Source organism: Hypanus sabinus, unplaced genomic scaffold (assembly GCF_030144855.1).
Source record: "Hypanus sabinus isolate sHypSab1 unplaced genomic scaffold, sHypSab1.hap1 scaffold_470, whole genome shotgun sequence".
NCBI lineage: Eukaryota > Metazoa > Chordata > Chondrichthyes > Myliobatiformes > Dasyatidae > Hypanus > Hypanus sabinus.
This window is the reverse complement of record NW_026781342.1, coordinates 103,469-129,966: the sequence shown is the minus strand read 5'-3', so window position 1 is coordinate 129,966 and position 26,498 is coordinate 103,469. Positions and strand designations below refer to the sequence as shown.

Sequence of the window (26,498 nt, the reverse complement as noted above, 5' to 3'; positions counted from 1 at the left end):
CCAGAATTCCCCACTCTACTTCATTCCCACTATGGTTGCTTCTATAATGACTGTTATGCTTAAATTTAACTTTTTTTTATTGCTACTTGCAAAGTTCTTAATTTCCCAAATGATCTTAGACTTATCATCTCTGCTTCTCTCTGCAAGTAACTATATGACAATGTCTGATTGCAGAATGTCCCATGACTGGCTTTGTGCTAATGTATCTTTCAAAATTCAAAGTGCTAGCAACGTTAAAGTTTTCTCATTATTTAGGAGAATTTCTCCAAGGTGGTGTCTGTACTGTTGAATATTGTTGCAATAGGATAACTGTTTATCTGTTAGTAATTAAACTGTTATTTGTGCTTCTCTAGGTGTGTTTGTTGCTCAGTTTAAGTTTACAGTCCTCCTCATGCCAAATGGTCCTCTGCGAATTACCAGTGGAATGTTCAATAGTGAAAATTATAAATCAGAGTTTGATGTGAAGGACCCTGAGCTGAAGGCAAGTCACTTAAAATGATCTGTTTGATAATTATTCTATGTGCTCACTAAATTTCTTCGATTTCAAATAAGTTAAAATTGTTCAATTTAAAATGTTCTCAATAATGCATTGTATTTTTGTGCTAATTATTTTTTCCTTACTGTTCTGACACATTGCAAAATGATTTGCATATTTATGCTAGATGTAAAGGCAAAAGATGTATTAGTTAATGAAATGATATTAACATTTTTGAACCTTAAGTGTTAAATCTTTTGAGAAAGTGCAGAAGAGGTTTACCAATATGCTGCCTGGATAGAGAGCATGGTGAGGGGCACATACTTGCATTGTTTTCTTCTGGAGCAGCAGAGGTTGAGGAAAGATCTGAATGAAGTTTCTAAGATATAGATATAGTCACAGATACATAGTTATAGTCAATATCTTTATCCCAGAGTTGAAATGCTGAATAATAGAAACCATACTTTTGAGGTTTACTTCAAAGAAAATATGTGAGACAAGTTTTTGTACAGAGAATGCTGAGGGCATGGAATTCATTGCTAGGGCTTTGTGGTAGAAGCTGACTTGTACTCTGCTGTCAGATTTCTGAATAGACAACAAGCTGATAAACACTATTTAAGTATATATTTTTCATTTATTGCACTCATTAATTCATTTTCTTGTTTATATAATATTTATTGTAATTTATTATTTCTATATTATGTTTTGAAATGTATCATTGGTTAAAACAAATTTCACAAAATATGCTAGTGATATTAAACCTTATTCCATTTCTGATAATTCTATATCACTAACTTAGTTTCTAAGGTTAACCCTAATTCCCTCTTGAAAAATGGATTATCATTAGCTACTAGCCATTGTTCCTGAAATTCTTCTTGAGAGGACAGTAACTTGGATGTATGAAGGGCAGGAGACTTATTTAATGGTCTTTAAGGGACCTAAAAGTACTTCCTTCTTTATCTCAAAATCTTCTAGCATATAAACACACTCAGCATTGATCATCTTATCGTTCTTGCCCTTAAACTTCATGAAATGTACATGCAAAATATTCATTTATTGTCTCCACTTCCTTCTTTATCTTCAAGTAATCGTAGACACTCCGTTGTCTTCCTTTTACTCATAACATTGTGTAAAATACTTAGAGATTCTCTTTAATCCTACTTGCAAATAACATTTCGGGGCCCTTTCTGGCTCTCCTAATTCCCTTGAATTCCTTTCTGACTTATTTATAATCTTCAATGGCTCTTCTTAATTTCAGATTAATAAAGTTTATTTCCTTTTCCTCCACCACCATTGCCAGCAGCCCATTCCACGCACTCACCACTCTTTACGTAAAAAACTTAGCCCTGACATCTTCTCTGTACCAACTCCCCAACACCTTACACCTGTGTCCTCTTGTGGCAGCCATTTCAGCCCTTGGAAAAAGCCTCTGATTATCCACACAATCAATGCCTCTCATCATTTTATACATCTCTATCAGGTCACCTCTCATTCTCTGTCGCTCCAAGGAAAAAAGGCCGAGTTCATTCAACCTGTTTTCATAAGGCATGCTCCCCAATCCAGGCAACATCCTTGTAAATCTACTCTGCACCTTTTCTATGTTTCCTATGTTCTTCCTGTAGTGAGGCGACCAGAACTGAGCACAGTGTGGTCTGACCAGGGTCCTATATAGCTGCAACATTACCCTTCGGCTCCCAAATTCAATTCCATGATTTATGAAGGCCAATACACCATATACCTTCTTAACCAGAGTCAACCTGCACAGCTGTTTTGAGCGTCCTATGGACTTGGACCCAAAGATCAATCTGATCCTCCACTCTGCCAGGAGTCTTAATGTCTTAACATTAGTACTATATTCTGCCATCATATTTGACCTACCAAAATGAACCACTTCACACTTATCTGTGTTGAACTCCATTTGTCACTTCTCAGCCCAGTTTTGTATCCTGTCAATGTCCTGCTTTAAACTCTGACTGCCCTGTACACTATCCACAATACCCCTAACCTATCTGTCATCAGCAAACTTACTAACTCATCCCTCGACTTCCTCAGGTCATGTATAAAAATCACGAAGAGTAAGGGTCTCGGAACAGATCCCTGAGGCACTCCACTGATGACCGACCTCCTTGCAGAATATGACCTGTCTACAACCACTCTTTGCCTTCTGTGGGCAAGCCAGTTCTGGATCCACAAAGCAATGTCCCCTTGGATCCCATGCCTCCTTACTTTCTCAATAAGCCTTGCATGTGGTACCTTATCAAAAGTCTTGCTGAAATCCATATACACTACATCTACAGCTCTTCCTTCATCAATGTGTTTAGTCACATCCTCAAAAAATTCAATCAGGCTCTAAGGCAAGATCTGCCTTTGACACATGCTGACTATTCCTAATCATATTATACCTCTCCAAGTATTCATAAATTCCACCTCTCTGGATCTTCTCCATCACATTACCAACCACTGAGGTAAGACTCACAGGTCTATAATTTCCTGGGTTGTCTTCACTCCCTTTCTTGAATAAGAGAACAACATCCAAACCCCTCTAGTCCTCCAGAACCTCTCCCATCTCCATTGATGATGCAAAGATCATTGCCAGAGGCTCAGCAATCTCCTCCCTCACCTCCCACAGTAGCCTTGGGTACATCTCATCTGGTCCCGCCGACTTATCCAACCTTATGCTTTCCAAAAGCTCCAGCACAGCCTCTTTCTTAATATCTACATGCTCAAGCTGCACACCAAGATCCTTTTCTGTAGTGAATACCGAAGTAAAGTATTCATTAAGTACCTCTGCTATTTCCTCTGGTTCCATACACACTTTCCCACTGTTACACTATTCTTTCACATCTTATCCTCTCGCTCTTCACATAATTGTAGAATGCCTTGGGGTTTTCCTTAATCCTGCCCGCCAAGGCCTTCTCATGACCTTTTCAGGCTCTCCTAATTTCCTTCTTAAGTTCCATCCTGTTCGCCTTATAATTTTCTAGATCTCTTAACATTACGTAGCTCTCTGAACCTTTTGTAAGCTTTTCTTTTTGACTGGATTTACTACAGCCTTTGTTCATCATGGTTCCTGTACCCTACATAACTTCCCTGTCTCATTGGAATGTACCTATACAGAACTCCACACAAATATCCCCTGAACATTTCTTCCATACTTTTCCCTGAGAATATCTGTATCCAATTTAAGCTTCCAAGTTCCTGCCTGATAGCCTAATAATTCCAGTTAAAAGCTTTTCTGTCTAGTCTATTGCTCTCTCTCTCTCTCTCTCTCTCTCTCTCTCTCTCTCTCTCTCTCTCTCTCTCTCTCTCTCTCTCTCTCTCTCTCTCTCTCTCTCTCTCTCCCTCTCTCTCTCTCCCTCTCTCTCCCTCTCCCTCTCCCTCTCCCTCTCTCTCTCTCTCTCTCTCTCTCTCTATTGTAATAGAACTATAGAACTATGATCACTATCGCCAAAATGCTTTTCCGCTGGGAGATCTGACACCTGACCAGGGCCATTTCCCAATACCAGACCAAGTACAGGCTCTCCTCTTGTTGGCTTATCTACATGTCGTGTCAATAAACCTTCCTGAACACACCTAACAAACTCCACACCATCTAAACCCCTTGCTGTAGGGATGGTGCCAACCAATATTTGGGAAACTAAAATCTCCCAGCATGACAACGCTGTTATTACACCTTTCCAGGACCTGTTTCCCTATTTGCTCCTTGATATCCCTATTACTGTTGGGCAACCTATAAAAAACACCCAGTAGAGTTATTGACCCCTTCCTGTTACTAACCTCCACCCACAGAGACTCTGTAGACAATCCCTCCATGGCGTCCACCTTTTCTGCAGCTGTGACACTATCTGTGATCTCTTTTGCCTCTTTCCCTGTCCTTTCCAAAACATCTAAAGCCTGGCACTTACAGTAACCATTCCTGTCCCTGAGCCATCCATTTTCTCCGTAATAGCCACCACATCATAGCTCCAAGTACTGATCCACACTCTAAGCTCATCTGCTTTGTTCACAACACTCCTTGCATTAGACACATCTCAAACCTTCGGTCTGAGCACATCCTTTCTCTATCAACTGCCTATCCTTCCTCACACACTGTCTACAAGCTTTCTCTATTTGTGAGCCAACCTCCCCTTCCCCATTCTCTTCAGTTCAGTTCCCACCCCCAACAATTCTAGTTTAAACTCTCCCCAGTAGCCTTGGTAAACCTCCCTGCCAGGATATTGGTCCCCCGGGATTCAAGTGTAACCCATCCTTTTTGTACAGATCACATCAGCCCCAAAGGAGATCCCAATGATCCAGAAATCTGAATCCCTGCCCCCTGCTCCAATCCCTCAGCCACGCATTTATCCTCCACCTCATCCCATTTCTATACTCGCTGTCATGTGGCACAGGCAGTAATCCTGAGATTACTACCTTTGTGTTCCTGTTTCTCTTTCTTCCAAACTCCCTGTTATCTGTTTTTCAGGACCTCTTCCGTTTTCTGTCTATTTCATTGGTACCAGTATGTACCATGACCTCTGGCTGTTCTCCCTCCACTGCAGGATATTGTGGACGCTGAAACAACCTGTCCCTGGCACCTGGGAGGCAAACTACCATCCAAATTTCCTTCCTGTGTGCACAAAATCCCCCAGGTAGGCTGTTCTCCCCCCCCCCCCCCCCACCCCGCCAACAGTACTCAAACAGGAGTACTTATTGTCAAGGGGTACAGCTACAGGGGTACTCCCTAGTACCTGACTCTTCCCCTTCCCCCTCCTGACTATTACCCACATGTCTTTCTCCCATAACCCGTGTGGCCACTTGCCTATAACTCTTTTCTATCACCTTATGGCAGCCCCTAACCAGGCGAAGGTCTTCGAGCTGTATGTCCAGTTCCCCAGTGTAGTCCCTTAGCTCCACACCGGGTGCAGATATGGCCGTCTAGGAGGCTGGGAGACTCCAGGACTTCCCACATCTGATACCAAGCCCAGAACACCAGCCTCACACACATACTTCCTTTCTGCAGTTAACACAGGTAAACCTACCTCGCCTCGTCCCGTAACCGCCTAAACCCTCTCACGCTGCTACTCTATCACTCCGCTGTCTGCTGGATATGACGGTCTTTAAGCTTTTCGCATTCTACTGTGCCTGCGCAGTCTTGCCTCTCTCTACCCCAAGTAGTAAAATGCCTTCGCTCCAGAAATCCTTAGCCGTTCCACTCGCAACCTTCTTGCTCCGTATCTACCTTCTCATTAAATCATATCTTCCTTGCGTTACGTATCCCGTAACTGGATAACTCACCAGCAAAGATAGAGAGGTCTGTTGGAGTCTGATGGCACTATTTTCAAACGTTTTATTCATAAAGGGGGCACAAAATTAAGGTTAAACAAACATTCAGAACATATACATCTGCAAAACTCAATCTAAAGCGCGGGTATAGCAATAATCATCATTAAGAAATAATCTCGACTGTTGTCTAGGGGATAATATATTGTCCGTTGGAAATATAAAAGTCACTCAGAAGTCTGCAGGCTTCAGTCTCTTTGGGGAAACGCTGGGTTTCATGTTTTTCAGAGAGAGTGAGGAGAAACGGAAAAACTTGCCCGGGTCTTTGACGAAGCAACTCCGTTGAATCAGGGGAGCGTTGTTTTCCTGTTATTAGTTCTAAGTCCTTCTCGGTATTATCAGCCACCCGCTCCCCAGGCAAAGGAGTTACGGAGCGCACGTGGCTTTTGACTGGCTTCCAGCTATCACGGGAGCGTTGAGCGTTCGAGTCCTTCTGGTGCGTCTCTCTCTGGGGTACCGCCTTCTGCAGTCCCCTTTTGTCTTGACTTGCAGAGTTGTAGATGTCCATCAGAGTAGGGTGATGCAATCCCCACCCCCACATTGCCCGAGGGTGTCCATATCCGTGGTAGCTGTCACGTAGCAGGGTCTTGCCCTTCGCAAAGGTGTCTCTAAGAGCAATGGCCAAAACCGTTACATTGACTATCATTTGCCTGGGTCCGAGACCCGGATTAATAGTGCTCTTGCGATTCTCCGAGCTGTGGTACATTCATAACACCTCCCCTCTAAAAAAACGTTTTTTACCAGCGGTTAAAAATGGAGTTATACAGAGTCTTACAGGATTTTTAATCTAACACAATACCCAAGCTTTTTCTTTTAATTACGGAGCCATACAGTTATACACGTAGTTCAGCATCGAGATAAACAATCTGCTAGCACATTACCACTCCCCTTAATGTGCTGTATCTTAATATCGAATTCCTGCAGCATCAGACTCCAGCTCAATAACCTCCGGTTTTTATTTTCCATATCGGCCAGGAATACCAACGGGTTGTGATCGGTTTTCATGGCCGCACCAACCACCGCGGGTGTAGTGTCATGGTACCTTTTCATCATGTTCACGTGAACTAACTGGGTCGGTTTTCGCCGATTGGGGGTTTCAATCACGTAATTCAGCGAGTCTATTTTCTTACGCACTGTATATGGTCCTTGAAACCTCGTCTGAAGGGGGTGGGTAACTACCGAAAATAGGACCAAAACCTTGTCGCCTACGTAAAACTCTCGTTCTCGCGCTCTCGGGTTATACCACTGGCTCATTTTTTCCTGGGATTCTTTAAGGTTTTCCTTTGCCAAAGCGCGTACTTTATGCAGCCTCTCCCGGAATTTCAGAACATAGTCGATCACACTGACTTGAACGGTCGGGCTAGACCACTTTTCTCTCAGGAGTGTTAGAGGGCCCCTGGGCCTGTGACGAAAATGAGCTCAAACGGACTGAACCCCAGTGAGCACTGGACTGTATCCCTGACGGCAAATAACAGAAGGGGTAAAGCCTCATCCCAGTCTCGAACGTTCTCCTGATAATAAGTTTTAAGCATGGTCTTTAGTGTAGCGTGGAACCTTTCCAACGCCCCTTGGGATTCCAGGTGGTACGCGGAGGCTAGAATTTGTTTGACCCCTAGCTGGGTCATCATCTGCTGAAATGCGTTATGTGTGAAGGTACTCCCCTGATCCGACTGTACCTCCTTAGGCAGCCCCACTGTGGTAAATAATTTGATGAGGGCCCTCACCACCACAGCGGTCCTAATATTACCCAGAGGCACAGCCTCTGGAAGTCGTGTAGCGGCACACATCATGGTCATGATATACTGCCGCCCCCTTGCAGTTTTAGGTAGGGGTCCCACAAAATCCACAATGATTCGGGAGAAAGGCTCCTCGCACGCGGGGATGGGTCGGAGGGGTGCCTTAGAGATAACTTGGTTCAGCTTACCCACCATTTGGCAGGTATGATACCTTTTACAATATTCAGTAATCTCTTTTCTCATGCTTGGCCAATAGAACTCTCTTTAAACCCGATCCACTGTCTTCGTTATTCCCAGATGCCCACCTAACGGTCCCTTATGAGCTAAGTTCAGAATTTCGTCCCGATACGCTTTCGGGACTACTATCTGATGTACCACCGCCCAGTCCTCTTCGACCGACACCTTGGGGGGCCTCCACTTACTCATCAACACACCCTCCTTCAGGTAGTAACCTTCGGGCTCAGTTTCAACCTCGGTCTCCGAAAGAACCAACTCTCTCAAGGCTATCAGCTCCTCGTCCCTTTCCTGTTCCTGTACAATCTCTCGTCTGGCTAAGGGCAGGTCTACCTCCCCCTGTTTACTCTCTCCCCCCTCCTTACTCTCCGGTTTACCTTCCTCGAACCCTCGCTGGTACAGAGTCGGTAAAAACGTGTCGGCCAAGTCAAAACCGGCCAGATTTAAACTGACATGCTGCCAGTGACTGCCCAGGCGGGGTATATCTTCAGATCTGAGAGAGGAGCCTCAATCCTCGCAGGCTGAGTTGTCAGCTTCACGGCTGTTCCCATTTTCCCTCCCGCTAGGTCATTCCCCAGAAGGACATCCATGCCTTCCCCCGGCAACTCCGGCAGGACCCCCAGCTCCACTGGTCCCGACACCAACTCACAATCTAGAAGGACCCTATGCAAGGGTACCACTTCGTAAGCCCGGAGAATGGCCTCCTTTACTTCAGCATAATTCTCCGCTTCCCCCTCCTCCAGGGACAACGCTGCATATGCTCGTTGGGCTTTCCCCTTTAACACACTTTGTAACAACGCCACCCACTGCTCTTTTGGCCATTTCTGATTTACTGGCACCTTTTCAAAAAAGAAGAAATAACTATCGACATCTGTCTCCTCGAACGGGGGTACCAATCTCAACTCCCTACTAACATTAAACTGCTCCGCTCGGTCTAACTCTTGATCTGTTCGCTTTTTCCTTATCTTCTCCATCTCCCGGTCAAGTTGCCTCCGTTTCTCATTCTCAACTGCTTCTAGCTCCTTTAGGTGAATTCCATGCTGTCTTTGCCTCTCCCTTTCTCTCTCTCTCTCTCTCTCTCTCTCTCTCTCTCTCTCTCTCTCTCTCTCTCTCTTTCAGCCACTGCCAGCTCTTTTAACTTAATTTCATGTTCCCGCCTTAATTTCTCCACCTCTAACTGAACCGTCCCACTTGATGGTACCTTTTCAGGGATATCTCCCAATACCTTAGCTTCAAACACCTTCTTCCCAATGTAATACTGGGTTATGGCCCTTCGCACCTCCCGCTTTTTCATGGATGACCTCACTTCTGCGAGGTTCAACCCCTTCACCAAATTTAACAAGTCTGATTTTGTGGCCGCTTCTAGCAGTCGGGTTTTTCATAAATTCACCCACGTCCATCTTTGCTGGTTTCCTGTCTGGCTACCCGCGTAACCAGATTCAAGTTTTGGACTACAAGCCCGATTCACTGGCCTCCCAATTTGGTTTCAAATCCCAGACGAGAAACCCCAAGTTGTTACGTATCCCGTAACTGGATAACTCACCAGCAAAGATAGAGAGGTCCGTTGGAGTCTGATGGCACTATTTTCAAACGGTTTTATTCATGAAGGGGGCACCAAATTAAGGGTAAACAAACATTCAGACCATATACATCGGCAAAACTTAATCTAAGCGCGGGTATAGCAATAATCATCATTAAGAAATAATCTCGACTGTTGTCTAGGGGATAATATATTGTCCGTTGGAAATATAAAAGTCACTCAGAAGTCTACAGGCTTCAGTCTCTTTGGGGAAACGCTGGGTTTCAAGTTTTTCAGAGAGAGTGAGGAGAAACGGAAAAACTTGCCCGGGTCTTTGACGAAGCAACTCCGTTGAATCAGGGGAGCGTTGTTTCCCTGTTATTAGTTTGAAGTCCTTCTCGGTATCATCAGCCACCCGCTCCCCAGGCAAACGAGTTACGGAGCGCACGTGGCTTTTGATTGGCTTCTAGCTATCATGGGAGCGTTGAGCGATCGAGTCCTTCTGGTGCGTCTCTTTCTGGGGTACCGCCTTCTGCAGTCTCCTTTTATCTTGACTTGCAGAGTTGTAGATGTCCATCAGAGTAGGGTGATGCAATCCCCACCCCCACGTTGCCCGAGGGTGTCCATATCCGTGGTAGCTGTCACGTAGCAGGGTCTTGCCCTTCGCACAGGTGTCTCTAAGAGCAATGGCCAAAACCATTACATTGACTCTCATTTGCCTGGGTCCGAGACCTGGATTAATAGTGCTCTTGTGATTTGGCCCCTCAGAGCTGTGGTACATTCATAACACTTGCACTTTAGGCAATTATTCTTTAAACACCCTCCACATGTTAGATACAGACTTGTTCAAAAACTTCTCCCAATAACAAACAAGAAAATCTGCAGGCTAGAAATCCAAGGAACACACACAAAAGCAGCATCCATGGAGAAGCGTACAGTTGACGTTTCAAGGCAAGACCTTCTAAAAGGTCTGGAGAAAAAAAGCAGAGATTTAAAAGGTGGGGGAGAGAGAGAAACACGTTTATAGTTTAATCCATGAGCAGGAGGGATGAAGTAAAGAGCTAGATGCGATTGATTCTATTTTATCCTCCTATATATGAAAAAATAAATGTCTTTGTTTAAATAAAATTCATCTACAAAAATCTAAGAAGTCTGGAGGTTTAGCCTTACCTAAGTTTAGGTTTTATTACTGGGCAGTTAATATACGATATCTTATGTTTTGGCTATGTTAATCATTTTGACTGTCCGGTATGGGTCTCTTTAAAAGCTATCTCTGTTAATAAATTTTCTATTATTTCTGTTCTTGGATCCTCACTTCCTTTATCTGTAAGTAAACTAACTGATAATTTAATAGTTAACATAGTCTGAGGATCTGGATACAATTTAGGAAACACTTTGGTTTATTGAGATCCTCCTTTTCAGGTCCCATTTATTCTAATTTTTTTAAACCCTCCGTGACCAATTTAGTTTTTAAGGGATGAGAATGTTTATGGTATGGGTATTAAATGTTTTGGGATCTGTTTGTTGGTGGAAACCTTTATTCATTTGAGCAATTGTCAGCTAGATATAGCTTACCCAAAACTCACTTTTTTAGATATTTACTAATTTTACAAATTAGAGACTTTTTAAGATCTCAATTATGTACATTCCCCATAAGCTCAGATAAGAACTTACTAGACATAATTTTTAGTCTGGCACTTTTTCATAATGGTTCAGTTTTTATGGTATGTTACTGGAGATGAGTAATGCTCCTTCAGACAAGATTAAGAATCTCTGGGAACAAGATTTACAGATGCCGAGTTGCGAACTTCTGACTTACGAACCGAGGACAAAGAATGCCATCCACCATTTTAAGTCAATGCTTTTGACACTGTGTTGTGTGTGTAACTTTGTATTTGGCTATTTGGCTTAAATTTTTCTTAGCAAGATTCATCCTGACCCCCACCCCCGGTCGGCTAGGCTGGTGGCGCAGTGAGATCAGTGCCGGGCTGGAGAACAGAGGTTCCCGAGTTCAATCCAGTGACACCGCTCCCGAGTGCACTCTCCATCCATGCCGGGTAAATGTCGAGCTCGCAACTCAACCTCATAAAAAAAAGCATTATCACCTCCGGTTTAAATTCCCATGCAGAATATTTTGGAGGATCCCAATCCCAAACCCAGCACAGCCCCCACTTGTCCCATTTAACTGGTTCTCAGTGCGGTGGACTTTAGGACCTGGGGAATTCAGTGCGGTGGTCCTTAGGACTCGGCAGAGTTCGGGAACCGCAGCCTGCAGTGTTTCTGTTCCATTGATGGGAAAAGATCACGATTGAAAATAAAGTGGAAACTAGAACATTTGGAAAGAGGTGAAACGTATCGGTCATTGGAAAAGCATTAGGCTACAGTCGGCCAATGATCGGAACAATTTTAAAGGATAAAATGAGAATAATGGAGAATGTGAAAGACCCTGCTCCGATGAAAGCTACAATTATTACTAAGCAACACAGTGGTTTAATTATTGAAATACATAATATATATGTAAAAATATATACTATATATTATATACTATATACTAAGACAAGCATTTGACTAACTGACGCTAAATAATACTGGATGTACCTGTTCTGACCATGTACAAATGTGACTTAAAGACTGACTCAGGAATGGAACTCTTTCATAACCTGGGGACTGCCCATACAGACATCAATATCTGAGGAAACCTGGAATGAATTTTTAAACTGGTTAATACTTCATCGCTATGTGCTCGTCATTCCCTCGTACAATTTAAGGTGGTACATAGAGCTCATAAGACTAAGTTATCTCTTTTTTATTCGGATATATCTCCCTACTGTGACATGTAATAATGGAGAAACTAAATTAATTCATATGTTTGAACGTCCCAGTCTTGAAAAATATTGGAAGGAAATTTTTTCAAACTTTTTCCTTACTTTTTAAAGTTAATTTTAAGCCTAATCCTCTGACGGTCCTATTCGGTACCATCATTCCAAATAAACTGATTCCTAAATTCCAAAACCTGGGTCTTAGCACTCAGATCTGCAGCTGTATCTTCAACTTCTTCACAGACAGGACTCAGGCTGTAAAAATAGGAGACAAAATCTCCTCTACAATCACTCTGAACACTGGTGCCCCACAAGTCTGTGTACTGAGTCGCCTGCTGTACTCACTGTACACCCATGATTGTGTAGCCAAGTTTCCATCAAACTCAATATATAAGTTTGCTGATGACACCACAATTGTAGGCCATATCTTGGGTAATGATGAGTCTGAGTTCAGAGATGAAATTAAGAACCTGATGGCATGGTGCAAAGACAATAACCTATCCCTCAACGTCAGCAAGACGAAGGAATTGGTGGTTGACTTCAAAAGGAGTAGCGGACTGCACGACCCCATCTACATTGGTGGTGCACAGGTGGAACAGGTCTAAAGCTTTAAATTCTTCAGGGTGAATATCACAAACGACCTGACTTGGTCTAACCAAGCAGAGTCCACTGCCAAGAAGGCCCACCAGCACCTTTAATTCCTGAGAAAGCTGAAGAAATTCGGCCTGTCCCCTAAAACCCTCACTAATTTTTATAGGTGCACCATAGAAAGCATTCTTCTAGGGTGCGTCACAACCTGGTATGGAAGTTGTCCTGTCCAAGACTGGAAGAAGCTGCAGAAGATCGTGAACATAACCCAGCACATCACACAAACCAATCTTCCATCCTTGGACTCACTTTACACCATACGCTATTGGAGCAGTGCTGCCAGGATGATCAAGGACAAGACCCACCCAGCCAACACAATTTTTGTCCCTCTTCCCTCTGGGAGAAGGTTCAGGAGCTTGAAGATTCATACGGCCAGATTTGGGAACAGCTTCTTTCCAACTGTGATAAGACTGCTGAACGGATCCTGACCCGGATCTGGGCCGTACCTTCCAAATATCCGGACGCGACTTGCACTACCTTACTTTCCCTTTTCTATTTTCTAATTATGATTTATATTTTAAATTTTTACTATATTTACTTCAATTTGTACTCCAGGGAGCGTGAAGTGCAGAATCAAATATCGCTGTGATGATTGTACGCTCTAGTATCAGTTTGGTGACAAAGTATAAGTATTGTTAGAGGACAAAATATTAAGCTGAAGGCATCTGATTTACATATTTTGACCTTTAGCTCTTATAGCTAGGAGGACACTTTTGTTTAAATGGAAAGTTGATTTTCCTCCTACTCATGCTCAGTGGTTATGTGACGTTATGTCATGTTTAGATTTAGAGAAGATATGGTGTTCAATTTCTGAATTATTTTCAAAACCAGTTTGTTGTTAACACTCAGATGTTAGCTATTATTAATTTTTATTATATGAGAAGGTATTTTACCTTATTTCATTAATAAACAGTTTCAGTCTTGGGGTTAGATTCTTTTTGTAATAAATTAGTATAGTTCAATGTAACTAATGATTAACTTATAAGAATGGTAATGAGATTGTTATTACAATCAGGTATAATGTAACTGGTAGTTTTTTAATCTTTTCAGACCTTTTATACACTTTCTTGTACTCTGTATTCTTCTATTTAGAAACTAATAAAATATTGGAAAGAAAAAATAAATTGACATTCATTGGTCATGAAATATGTTGATCCTCTGCTCTGAGTGTGGTAATGAATTGATATATGGGAATGGGAATTAAAATGGATAGTGGATGGAGAATAGGTGCTCAGTGAAATAATCTCTTGATCTACATCAGGTCTGACTGATATACAGAAGCCCACAGCAGGACACAGTATATGCCTCACAGGTGAAGAGTTGTCTCACCTGGAAGGACTGTTGGAGCCCTGAATGGTAGTGAGGGAGATGTAAGGGGCGGAAGTAGCTCTTGTACAACTTGCAAGGATAAGTGCCAGGTGGGAGATCAGTTAGAACCATAGAACATTACAGCACAGAAACAGGCCTTTTGGCCCTTCTTGGCTGTGCCGAACCATTTTTCTGCTGAGTCCCACTGACCTGCACCTGGGCCATATCCTTCCATATCCCTTTCGTCCACGTACCTGTCCAAGTGTTTCTTAAATGTTAAAAGTGAGCCTGCATTCACCACTTCATCTGGCAGCTCATTCCACACTCCCACCACTCTCTGTGTCAAGAAGCCCCCCCCCCCCCGCGATCCCTTTAAACATTTCCCCCTTCACCCTTAACCTCTGCCCTCTGGCTTTTTTCTCCCCTAGTTTCAGTGGGAAAAGCCTGCTTGCATTCACTCTATCTATACCAGTCATAATTTTATACACCTCTATCAAATCTTCCCTCATTCTTCTACATTCTAGGGAATGAAGTCCTAACCTATTCAACCTTTCTCTGTAACTCAGTTACACAAGTCCCAGCAAAATCATTGTAAACCTTCTCTGCACCCTTTCAACCTTATTGAAAGTTGGAAGGGATGAATGAACAAAGTAGATAATAATAACAAAATGATCCCTGCAGAAAGCAGATAGTTGGGGGGTGGAAAAGATGTGTTTCATGGTGGGATCCCGTTGGAGATGGCGGAAGTTGCGGAGAATTATGTTCTGGATGCAGAGGTTGGTGGGGTGGTATCTTAGGACGAGGAACCCTATCCCTGTTAGGTTGGTGGGAGAATGAAGCGAAAGCAGAAATGCATGAAATGAAAGGGATGTAGTTGAGGGCAGTTCTGCGAGGTAGAGGAAGGGATTCCCTTTCTTCTTTGAAAAGGGAATTCCCAGTTAACATTTCCCAATTCTCCCTAATTCTTGTAAGTTTGTTTCAGTCCAACTTATCCTTTCCCACAAGGGCCATACTATTTATTGTCATTTAAAAAAAGTGTTAACTGTTCTCTAACAAAAGGTCAAATTTATTAACCTATGCCATGTCCAGATGTCCTTCCTCATGCTGTAAGACGCGGACAGTGTCTATCCAGTCTCTGAAATGGCCACAATGACATAGACTTTATACTGATACATCTCTGTGTCATCATCCTAAGCATTAAAACATACACTTCAACACATAATTTGCAGCCCTTTTTTAACTCTATTTCTTGACTGATTTTTCTTGAGAGATAATTTCCCAACAATATCATCTTGTATATCTGTTTGAGAAAGAATTCTTCATAGTCTTTCTCACATAGGCACATAGTGAGGTTGTTTAGGAGTCTTATGTTGTCATCTTTGTAGAGTTATAGATCACATAATAGGCCCTTTGGCTTAACTAGTGCTGATGCAGATTCCCATTTAAGCTGGTCCCATTTGCTCACAATTGCCTCATATTCTTCTAAGCCTTTCCATTCCAATTGCCTGTATCTTCTCACTTTTATCGAGTCAGATATGCAGCATTTTCATAAATTTACATTTCTTTCGTAGCTGCATTTTTTAAAGCATATGTAGATAATTTAAAGTGTCTGATTACAATTTGCATAATAACTATTGAAATAGAACAAATAATAAGTAGAAATATTTTCTTTCTATTTAGTTAGGAAGGTAGTCTTTCAGCTATTGCCCAAATTATTTTTTTACCTTCGTTATTCTATTTTATTCCTTCTGTATTTAATAGGCCTAATATTAAGCCACTTACCTGTAATGAATTCAGCATTAATGTATTGAAGTATATTGAAAATCTATTTCTATCAGGAAGGCATAAGAAATAAACTGGTTGCATTAATGATAAAACCTGTTTCTCTCTGTTTTGTAAAATATTTTAGGTCCTGCTCCAAAGCTCTATTAGTAGAAAGTCCCATAAAAAGAAGAAAAAAAAGGCAAGTACCTTATTTCCTACCATTTCCAAAACAAAATTGCTTTAAATAGGCCAATTTGCATAATTTTGTCCCTGTGTCTTAAGACCCAGTGGAGGAATGAAGTTAAGACGAATATGGATCAGCCGTGATGAAATGGTAGAGCAGACAATGGGCCAAATGACTTAATTCCACTCCTATGTCTCATGGTCTTAATGGTGTTATAAAGAAACGGGTCCTGCCAATTGAGGTCATGCTGATCATCTACAATAATGACATCCTATTTCCACTGATACCACGGTTCTCCAAGAACATACACCTGCAAATGATATGCAACAGTCCATTAACCCACAGTCCTGCACATCATTAGGATATGATAGAAAAGTGGAACATCCTGTTAAAACTCACAGGGTCACAAGGAGAACGTGCAGCATCTACACACATACACACACACACACACACACACACACACACACACACACACAAACACACACACACACACACACACACACACACACACACACTCACACACACACACACACACACACACACACACACACACACACACACACACACACATACACATATATGTAAATAGGTGCAAGTGCACTGACTGAAATCAGGATTGAAGCCAAATCTCTGGGATGGGTAACTTGGTGCTAGCTTCAAGGATATAATGTGGAGTTCAGGTGTGTGGAAAAATAGACAAAGGTAAATCAAGAAGGGGCTCTGACGGAAATATTTCAAATGTCATTAGAAAGGGGGATGGTGCTGGAGGATCGGCGTATTGCTCATGTGGTTCCATTGTTTAAAAAGGGTTCTAAGAGTAAACCTAGCAATTATAGACCTGTCAGTTTGACATCAGTGGTGGTAAATTAAAGGAAAGTATTCTTAGAGATGGTAAAATAATTATCTGGATAGACAGGGTCTGATTAGGTACAGTCAACATGGATTTGTGCATGGAAGGTCATGTTTGACAAATCTTACTGGATTTTTTGAAGAGGTTACTAGGAAAGTTGATGAAGGTAAAGCAGTGGATGTTGTCTATATGGACTTCAGTAAGGCCTTTGACAACGTTCCACATGTAAGGTTAGTTAGGAACGTTCAGCCTTTAGGTGTTAATATTGAAGTAGTAAAATGGATTCAACAGTGGCTGGATGGGAGATGCCAGAGAGTAGTGGTGGATAACTGTTTGTCAGGTTGGAGGCTGGTGACTAGTGTTGTTCCTCAGGGATCTGTACTGGGTCCAATGTTGTTTGTCATATACATTAATGATCTGGATGATGGGGTGGTAAATTGGATAAGTAAGTATGCAGATGATACGAAGATAGATGGCGTTGTGGATAATGAAGAAGGTTTTCAAAGTTTGCAGAGAGATTTAGGCCAGTTAGAAGAGTGGGCTGAACGATGGCAGATGGAGTTTAATGCTGATAAGTTTGAGGTGCTACATTTTGGTAGGAATAATCAAAATAGGACATACATGGTAAATGGTAGGGCAATGAAGAATGCAGTAGAACAGAGTGATTTAGGAATAATGGTGCAGAGTTCCCTGAAGGTGGAATCTCATGTGGATAGGGTGGTGAAGAAGGCTTTTGGTATGCTGGCCTTTATAAATCAGAGCATTGAGTATAGGAGTTGGGATATAATGTTAAAATTGTACAAGACATTGGTAAGGCCGAATTTGGAGTATTGTGTACAGTTCAGGTCACCGAATTATAGGAAAGATATCAACAAAATATGGAGAGTACAGAGAAGGTTTACTAGAATGTTACCTGGGTTTCTGCACCTAAGCTACAGGGAAAGATTGAGCAAGTTAGGTCTTTATTCTTTGGAGCATAGAAGGTTGAGGGGGATGATAGAGGTATTTAAAATTATGAGGGGGATAGATAGAGTTGACATGGATAGGCTTTTTCCATTGAGAGTAGGGGAGATTCAAACAAGAGGACATGATTTGAGAGTTAGGGGGAAAAGTTTAAGGGTAACATGAGGGGGAACCTTTACTCAGTAAGGTAGCTGTGTAGAATGAACTTCCAGTAGAAGTGGTAGAGGCAGGTTTGGTATTGTCATTTGAAGTAAAATTGGACAGGTATATGGACAAGAAAGGAATGGAGGGTTATGGGCCGAGTGCAGGTCGGTGGGACTAGGTGAGAGTAAGCGTTCAACATGGACTAGAAGGGCCGAGATGGCCTGTTTCTGTGCTGTAATTGTTATATGGTTAAGAAGGCTATATAAACTTGATTTACAAGTTACAATCCAAGTCTTTGATTTAAACTACACCACAGCACAAGTGCTGGTCCTTCATCTTACCAGGTCTTTACTGCCAATGTGGGCAAGTTTATATGTTTCTACCTGGCTTCATATGGTCTATATTCCTCCATACTTGTACCTGCTTAATTGTTTCTTGAATGTCACTATTATATTCGTTTCCCTCACTACCTTGGTATCCTGCTCCAAACACCTACTATTCTTGTGTTTAAAGAACCTTTCCCCTCTCACCTTAAGATAATTTATTTAAGAAGATTAAACCAGGGTACTTGTAGAATGAATGGTAGAGTTCTGGGAGTATAATGGAACAGAGAGACTTAGGAATTCAAGTGTATAGTTTGCTGAAGGTTGTATCATATATAGACTGGTGAAGAAGTTTCATGGTATGCTGGCCTTCTTTTATTTTGTAATTCAGTGTAGGATCTGGGGTCTTATTCTGCAAATGTATACATCGTTGGTGAGGCCTTATTTAGAGACAGAGTAAGTGGTGCAGAAAATTGTAGAGTGGATTGGAGATAGTGCCTTATAAACTTTTATGTAACAGTTTCAAAAAGTGACTGGGCCTGTTGGGGTATCTGTGGTGCAGGAGATTTCTTGGGTTAATAATTTTTTAGCAAGGGACAATAAAATGAAGCAGCATTTATGTAGGGTGGCAATTGTTGGATTAAGATATTTGGAGTGGTTAGGCTTTGGCTTAGCAGGCTTGAGCAAGAAAGGTATAGGCTTTAACTGAAGTTTGGGAAGTTAGAGGTAATATATAGGCAAGATGGTAGTTCAAGCAATACTAAGCTCCTCTGTTGAGATAAGAAATTTTGGGTTACCTAAGTCTTCTTGACTACATATGTAGGAAGTAGATCCATCTACAGTTCCTGACTGACCAGGGAATTGGAGCTGGATGCACTTAGAACCATCCAGGAAGCTGAACATCTCATATAAGTTTCTTACTGAGGTGGTACTCCATGACCTGGATCAGCACACTGATGTATTGTGGATGCTTGTAAGCTTGAAGAATTGCATCAGGCAATGCCAACTTATAGCCATCTAATGTTGGTATAGCTTTGGGCACCATAGTGGTATTGAATTAGTACAATACTGTTACAGCTGAGTGCTTTAGAATTTGGAGTTCAGACCCAGTGCCTTTGAAAGGAGATTCATGAAACGCGTGAGTTTTCTCTGGGTCTTCCTGTTTCCTCTCACAGTGCAAAGATGTACTTAGTAGGTTAATTAGTTAGTATAAATTGACCACAGTTAGGTTAGGGTTAAATTAAGCCTCTGGGGGGAGGGGTGTTTGCTGGGTAGTGTAGCTCAAAGGGTATGAAAGGCCTATTCTGCACTGTATCTAAATAAAATAATATAAATAACTAGTACGGGTGAAGAGAAGTATTATTGTGGAGTAAAGGGAATTATTGAGACATGAGAGAGGAGTGGGGTAAAATAGATTCAAAGAGCATACCAGCAGTGATCATGGCAGAACAGCAATCTCAGTTCAGAAGGCAGAGGACAATTCTGGAAATTAAAGGGCTAACATATGAGAAATGTTTAGCAATGGGCGTATACTTGCTGGAGTTTAGAAGGGAGATGGGGAGATCTCATTGAAACTTCTTAAATATTGAAAGGCCTAGATAGAGTAGATAATGAGAGGACTTTTCCTAGAAAACTGGGTGAGTCTAGAACCGAAAAGCACAACCTCAGAATAGAGGGATCTGTTTAGAACAAAGATGAGAAGGAATTACTGTAGCCAGAAAATGGTAAAGCTAGAATTTATTGACATGGGCAGCCGGTAGCCAAGCTGTTGAGGATATTTAAAGTAGTTGATAGGTTCTTGATTAGTCAGCGCATCAAAGATTACAGGGAGAAGGCAAGAGAGTGGGGTTCAGAGAGATATAAACCAAGGCAGAACAGACTCGATTGGCAGCATGGCCTAATGTTGGTCCTATGTCTTACGTGTTACTGTTACACTACTGTTGTATTTGGTTCAGTTTTGCTCACCCTTTTATAGGGAGGGTGTAGTTTAAACTAGAAAGATCATAGAATAGATTTTCCAGGATGTTTCCTAGATTTGGGGGCAAGGTTACAAGGGTACATTGTGTAGGAATTTATTCCCTGTAATTCAGAGAGTGTGATCATAAGTTCTTCATTGGTACATTCCAGTGAGACAGGGAAAGGATGGTAGGGTACAGGAACCGTGGTATACAAAGGCTGTTGTAAATCTAGTCAAGAAAAGCTTACAAAAGGTTCAAAAAACTAGGTAATGATAGAGATCTAGAAGATTAGCAGAAAAGAGCTTAAGAGTGAAATTAGGAGAGCCAGACGGGGCCATGAGAATGCCTTGGCAAGCAGAATTAAGAAAAAACCTCAAAGCATTCTACAATTATGTGAAGATCAAGAGGGTAAGATTTTAGAAAATAGGACCAATTAAGTGTGGCAGTGGAGAACTGTGTATGGAACAGGAGGAGATGGCAGAGGTACTTAATGAATACTTCAGTTTTCACTACGGAAAAGGATCTTGGTGATTGTAGTGATGACTTAGAGCGGACTGAAAAGCTTGAGCATGCAGATGTTAAAAAAAGGGATGTGCTGGAGCTTTTGGAAAGCATCAGTTGGATAAATCGCCAGGACTGGATGAGATGTTCCTCAGGCTACTGTGGGAAGTGAGGGAGGAGATTGTTGAGCCTCTAGCGATGATCTTTGCATCATCAATGAGGACAGGAGAGATTCCGGAGGGTTGGACGGTTGTGGATGTTGTTCCCTTATTCAAGAAAGGGAGTAGAGATAGCCCAGGGAATTATAGACCAGTGAGTCTTACCTCAGTCTTAATTTGGTAAGTTGATGGAGAAGATCCTGAGAGGCAGGATTTATGAACATTTGGAAAGGTATGATTAGGATTAGTCAGCAAGGATTTGTCAAGGGCAAGTCGTGCCTAAGGAGCCTGATTGAATTTTTTGAGGATGTGACTAAACACATTGATGAAGGAAGAGCTGTAGATGTAGTGTATATGGATTTCAGCAAGGCATTTGATAAGGTACCCCATGCAAGGCTTATTGAGAAAGTAAGGAGGCATGGGATCCACAGGGACATTGCTTTGTGGATCCAGAACTGGCTTGGCTACAGGCGGCTTGTGGTTGTAGACAAGTCAAGTTCTACATGGATTTTGGTGACTAGTGGTGTGCCTCAAGGATCTGTTCTGGGACCCCTACTCTTCATGATTTTTATAAATGACCTGGATGAGGAGGTGAAGGGATGGGTTAGTAAATTTGCTGATGACACAAAGGTTGGAGGTGTTGTGGATAATGTGGAGGGCTGTCAGAGGTTACGGCGGGACAAACTGGGCTGAGAAGTGGCAGATGGAGTTCAACCCAGATAAGTGTGAAGTGGTTCATTTTGACAGGTCGAATATGATGGCAGAATATAGTATTAATAGTAAGTGAAGGATCAGAGGGATCTTGGGGTCTGAGTCCATAGGACACTCAAAGCTGCTGCACAGGTTGACTCTGTGGTTATGAGGCATATAATGTTTTGGCCGTCATCAATCATGGGATTGAGTTTAGGAGCTGAGAGGTAATGTTGCAGCCATATAGGACCCTGGTCAGACCCCACTTGAAGTACTGTGCTCAGTTCTGGTCGCCTCACTACAGGAAGGATGTGGAAACCATAGAAAGGGTGCAGAGGAGATTTACAAGGATGTTCTCTGGATTGGGGAGCATGTCTTACAATAATAGATTAAATTAACTTGGCCTTTTCTCCTTGGAGTAATGGAGGATGAAAGGTAACTTGATAGAGGTGTACAGGATGATGAGAGGAATTGATTGTGTGGATAGTCAGAGGCTTTTTCCCAGGACTGAAATGGCTAGTACAAGGACACAATTTTAAGTTGCTTGGAAGTACAGACAGAAGAGATGTCAGGGGTAAGTTTTTTTACTCAGTGGTAAATGCGTGTAATGGGCTGCCGGTGTTGGGAGTGGATACAAAAGTGTCATTTAAGAGTCTCCTGGATGGATACATGGAGCTTAGAAAACTAGAGGGCTATGGGTAGCCCTAGGTAATTTCTAAGGTAAGGACATGTTCTGCACAGCTTTGTGGGCTAAAGGGCCTGTATTGTGCTGTAGGTTTTCTATGTTTCTAAATAGATTTTTAGGAGAGGCTTGGAGGAACGGAGCAAACGTGAGCTGTTGAAATTTGTTCACTAAGCAACAAGTTCGCACAGATGAGTTAGATCAAAGACCCTGTATATGACTCTTGCATTTGGTATTTCTTTCATAATCTTGTAAACTTCTTTAATTGCCACTCTAGAGAAAATCATTCAAGTTTGTCATCCTCTCCTTAAAGCTCATAATCCATGGAGAATCCTCTTCTGCACCTATGCAATATTGTTACAGAACTGTACACGGTGTGCCTAGAGCCTAACCAAAGATCTATCCTGTTCCAACATACAACTTTTATACATTTCCAATATAACTAACTTCCTGACAACATTACTTAAGCAAAGAAGATAGAAAATATTTTAAATACAGGAGATTCAGCAAATGCTGGAAATCCAACGTAACACGTACAATATACTGGAGGAATTCAGCAGGTCACACAGCAATGAAAACAGTTGACATTTTAGGCCAGGATTGATGATGATAAGTGCCTCTAGCATCTTGCATGTGTTTCTCAGGAGATGTGGTAGGCCTCTCTACCGGACTGTCTATTGTGTAAACTGCATCCAAGGGATCTTTTGTATATCAGAAGTCTACCATCCCACCCTTGTCAGTCTTTAAAAAGAGGTGATCAAAAACTAAAATGCAGGAGGGTAGAGATAGTTGATACACATTATAGCGAATAATGAATTAATTCAGTATTTCTTCTTGATAGGCTGGCTAGAAGGTTAAATGTCATGGGATATGAAATGAGTTAGTTAAATGGATATAAAACTAGTTTGATAGCGGTAGTGGAGTAATTTTACTTAGATTGGTGCCAGTGAGTAGTGATGTGACGCTGGGTAACAATACTGAGTCTGTTGTTTGTTAGCTGCATTAATGATTTAGATCAGGGTTTCCCAGCCTGGAGTTATTAGACACCTTGTTCAATGGTATTGGTTTGTGGCATAAAAAAAGGTTGGGAAATTACTGTTTTAGATGATAAATTTAGGCAGAAAAAATGAGTAAGTTTATATATAGACTACAACTATTCTGTTTATTTATAGACAATTAACAATTATAATAGCAGAATTAGGTCATACGGCACATCAAGTCTGGTCTGCCATTTCATTATGGCTGATCCATTTTTCCTCTCAAGTAGAGATAGTCAAATGCTTCATTATTAACAAGTCAGTCATGCAGTAGAATTTCATTTGGTAACCCAGGAGTAGCAAAAACATGTTCTAGGAATGGTTTCATTGGTTTTGTATGCAGTGATATAGTTTGATGAGTTTGGAAGATCCAATCAAACCCTTGGGCGAATGACATTGTTTTCATTGTATGATGCATACTGTTAGGATGTTAAGTAAATGCAACCCTCTGTAAATGGAGATTTTTATTGTCTGAGAAAAATTCAAACATTGTTGTAGTCCACTGAGGTCCTTATTTACTGCTAACAGTTGAATATGGATTTGATTTCTTCAATTATTTTATATTCCAAAGTTAATATTTTTATAGAATGTGTAAGTTCAGAATTTTAAAACATCTTTTTATCTCCAGAATTTCAGATTGGAAGTCAATTGTAATACAGATGATATGAACATGAAAAATGAGGCTGGAAACTGACCTATTTAATTTGTAGCCCAAACGACCATACCTTTGACATAATTCATGTATCTGATGACAAGATCACTTCACAGCAATTTTTAGTACAATTCTGTTTCATTGCAGAGAAGATACAAGTATTCACAGTAATGACTTCAGACTACTTAAAAATAATAAAAATATGAAACATTTGCTGCGTGTATGGTTTATATTTTAAGTTTGTTTTGAGATAAAAGCCATTCAGTAGATTGTTAATTTCATATATTTGCTAATTCCAGTCATTAAGCTTTTATATTGTACATTATCTCAGGGCTTGAAGAGTTCTACAAGTTAATATGTTCAGATAGTATTTTTAGAAGCCACTTTTAATTTCGTTATGTCTTAAGACAATGAGATCACTTATACATATTCTGCTTCCAGAAGTAAAATCCAATTTCTTTAACTAGATCTAATTTTGCAGTTTTTTTGGTATTTAAGAAATTTCAAATTGAAGTTAGTAAGGCAACATTCAATATTCTAAATCCTTTGTTGTTTGTTGTGTTCCTTGAAGTAATTTTTTTAATCCTAATTTGAAGATGATTTTCAAGTTCAGTGAATTTTTCTATTGCTTGCTCAAAATTTGTCCTTCAACAATGATTATACTGTTTTAATTTTTAAAATAACTGAATTTGATCATGGAAAAGTGGAATTATGTAAGTATGACACAGTAGCCAAAAGTCTGTACTACTTACATGAATTAATTGCTTTATGTTCCCATGATATACAACTTCTAATTTAGTTGACCTTTTGGTTCATATGGGGTTAAATAAAAGTATTATGATGAACTTCCTTGAATGATTAATAAGTTGTTTTACTAGAGCTAAAACTTCAGCCATCATGAAATTCCACAGTTCATTGTGCAATTGTGCTCAGGGAAATCAAAGACAGCCTAAAATGAAAGAGCATGCAAACTTGTAAGAAACTAAAGGTTTGGGAAACTAGAACATGAAAAGAAGGCCACTAAAGAAGCAATGTGGAAGAAAAGATGAAGTATGGAAGCCAGTGGATAATATATAAGGTTCAAGGAGATATTTCTAATATGTAAGGAAGAAGTGAGAATCTACATTAGACAGCCTGGAAAATGATGATGGACAGGTAGTATGGGGGACTAGGATATGGTGGTCAAACTCAGCATGTGTTCTGAGTCAGTCTTTACTATCTAAGTCATAAAGTCTGGGAGCAGAAGCAGAGGTGAGTTCAGATGCTATTACTAAAGAAAATAATGGGGGTGATTTTGGGTTTCCATTATTAAGATGAGGTTTCAGAATACTAGCAGGCATGTGGTTAGAGGACATCTTACCTGATAAATCTGTTGAATTCTTTGAAGAAATTACAGGCAGGGTAGAGAAAGGGGAGTCAAAGATAAAGGATGTTCACTTGGATTTTCAGAAGTCCCCCGACAAATAAATGCAGATGAGTTTTCTAAACATAGTAAGAGACCATGGTACTTATAGGAAAATAACGGCCCAAAACGTTGATTGCTCGTTTCAACAGATGATGCCCAACCTGCTGAGTTCATCCAGCTTGTTGTACGTGTTGATTTGACAACAGCATCTGCAGTTTACGTTCTCCATCTATCTGTCTATTTATCTATCTCTAACTTTCTATCTATCTCCCTATCTCTCCATCTACCCTTCTATCAATCTATTTATCCATCTTCTTACTGTTAGCAATTGATGGACCTAACCAACCATCTCTTCCTTTCAATCTTTAAATCAAACAATAAATCTATCTTTGCATTTATGTATCTATTGATCTATCTACCTACCTACCCATCCACCTATCAACCTACATATTGTTCAATCTATCTTACCTATATTTATCAAGAGAGAACATAACTAAACACTGGCAGGCAGCTGGAAAAAGATCCTTTTATTCCCACATGCTGCCTCCTACCAATCAGCCAATGCTCAACAACATTAGTAACTTTTCTGTAAACCATGGGTTCTTAACTTGGTAAGCAGCCTTGTGTTGTACCTTGTCAAAGGTATTCTAAAAATATACAATATCCATGGCATCCCTTTTATCTATACTTGTAGCCTCAAAGAAATCCAACAGATTTGTCAGGCATGACTTTTCCTGAAGGAAACCATGCTGACTTTGCACCACCTAGTCCTGTGTCACCAAGTACTCAACAGCTCATCCTTAACGATTAACTAACATCTTCCTAACCACTGAGTTCAGGCTAACTGGTCTATAATTTCTGTTACCTTCCTCCTTTAATTGAATGGAGTGACATTTATAGTCCTTTGGCATCATGCAAGAGTCCAATGATTTATGAAAGATCATTTCTAGTGCCACTACAATCTCTAACACTAACTCTTTCAGAATCCCATGAGGCAGTTTCTCTGGTCCAGGTGACTTATGTACATTTAGATCTTTCAGCTTTTTAAGCACCTTCTCTCTTATATCAGTAACTACACCCACTTCTCTTTGTTCACTCACTACATCAGGGATATTGCTAGTGTCTTCCA

At 41.0% G+C, this 26,498-nt stretch overlaps 1 protein-coding gene across 1 annotated transcript in view; it reads left to right on the top strand.

The window, feature by feature from the left end:
* Positions 1 to 24,795, top strand: part of LOC132389102 (proliferation-associated protein 2G4-like) — an 81,419-nt gene extending 56,624 nt beyond the window's left edge. Inside the window, exons 11-13 of the mRNA XM_059961537.1 lie at positions 354 to 481; positions 15,968 to 16,021; positions 23,941 to 24,795. Of these exons, the coding sequence (XP_059817520.1) occupies positions 354 to 481; positions 15,968 to 16,021; positions 23,941 to 24,006 (248 nt within the window). The 3' untranslated portion in view covers positions 24,007 to 24,795. The remainder of the gene's footprint in view (positions 1 to 353; positions 482 to 15,967; positions 16,022 to 23,940) is intronic.
* The last annotated feature ends 1,703 nt before the right edge of the window (positions 24,796 to 26,498 follow it).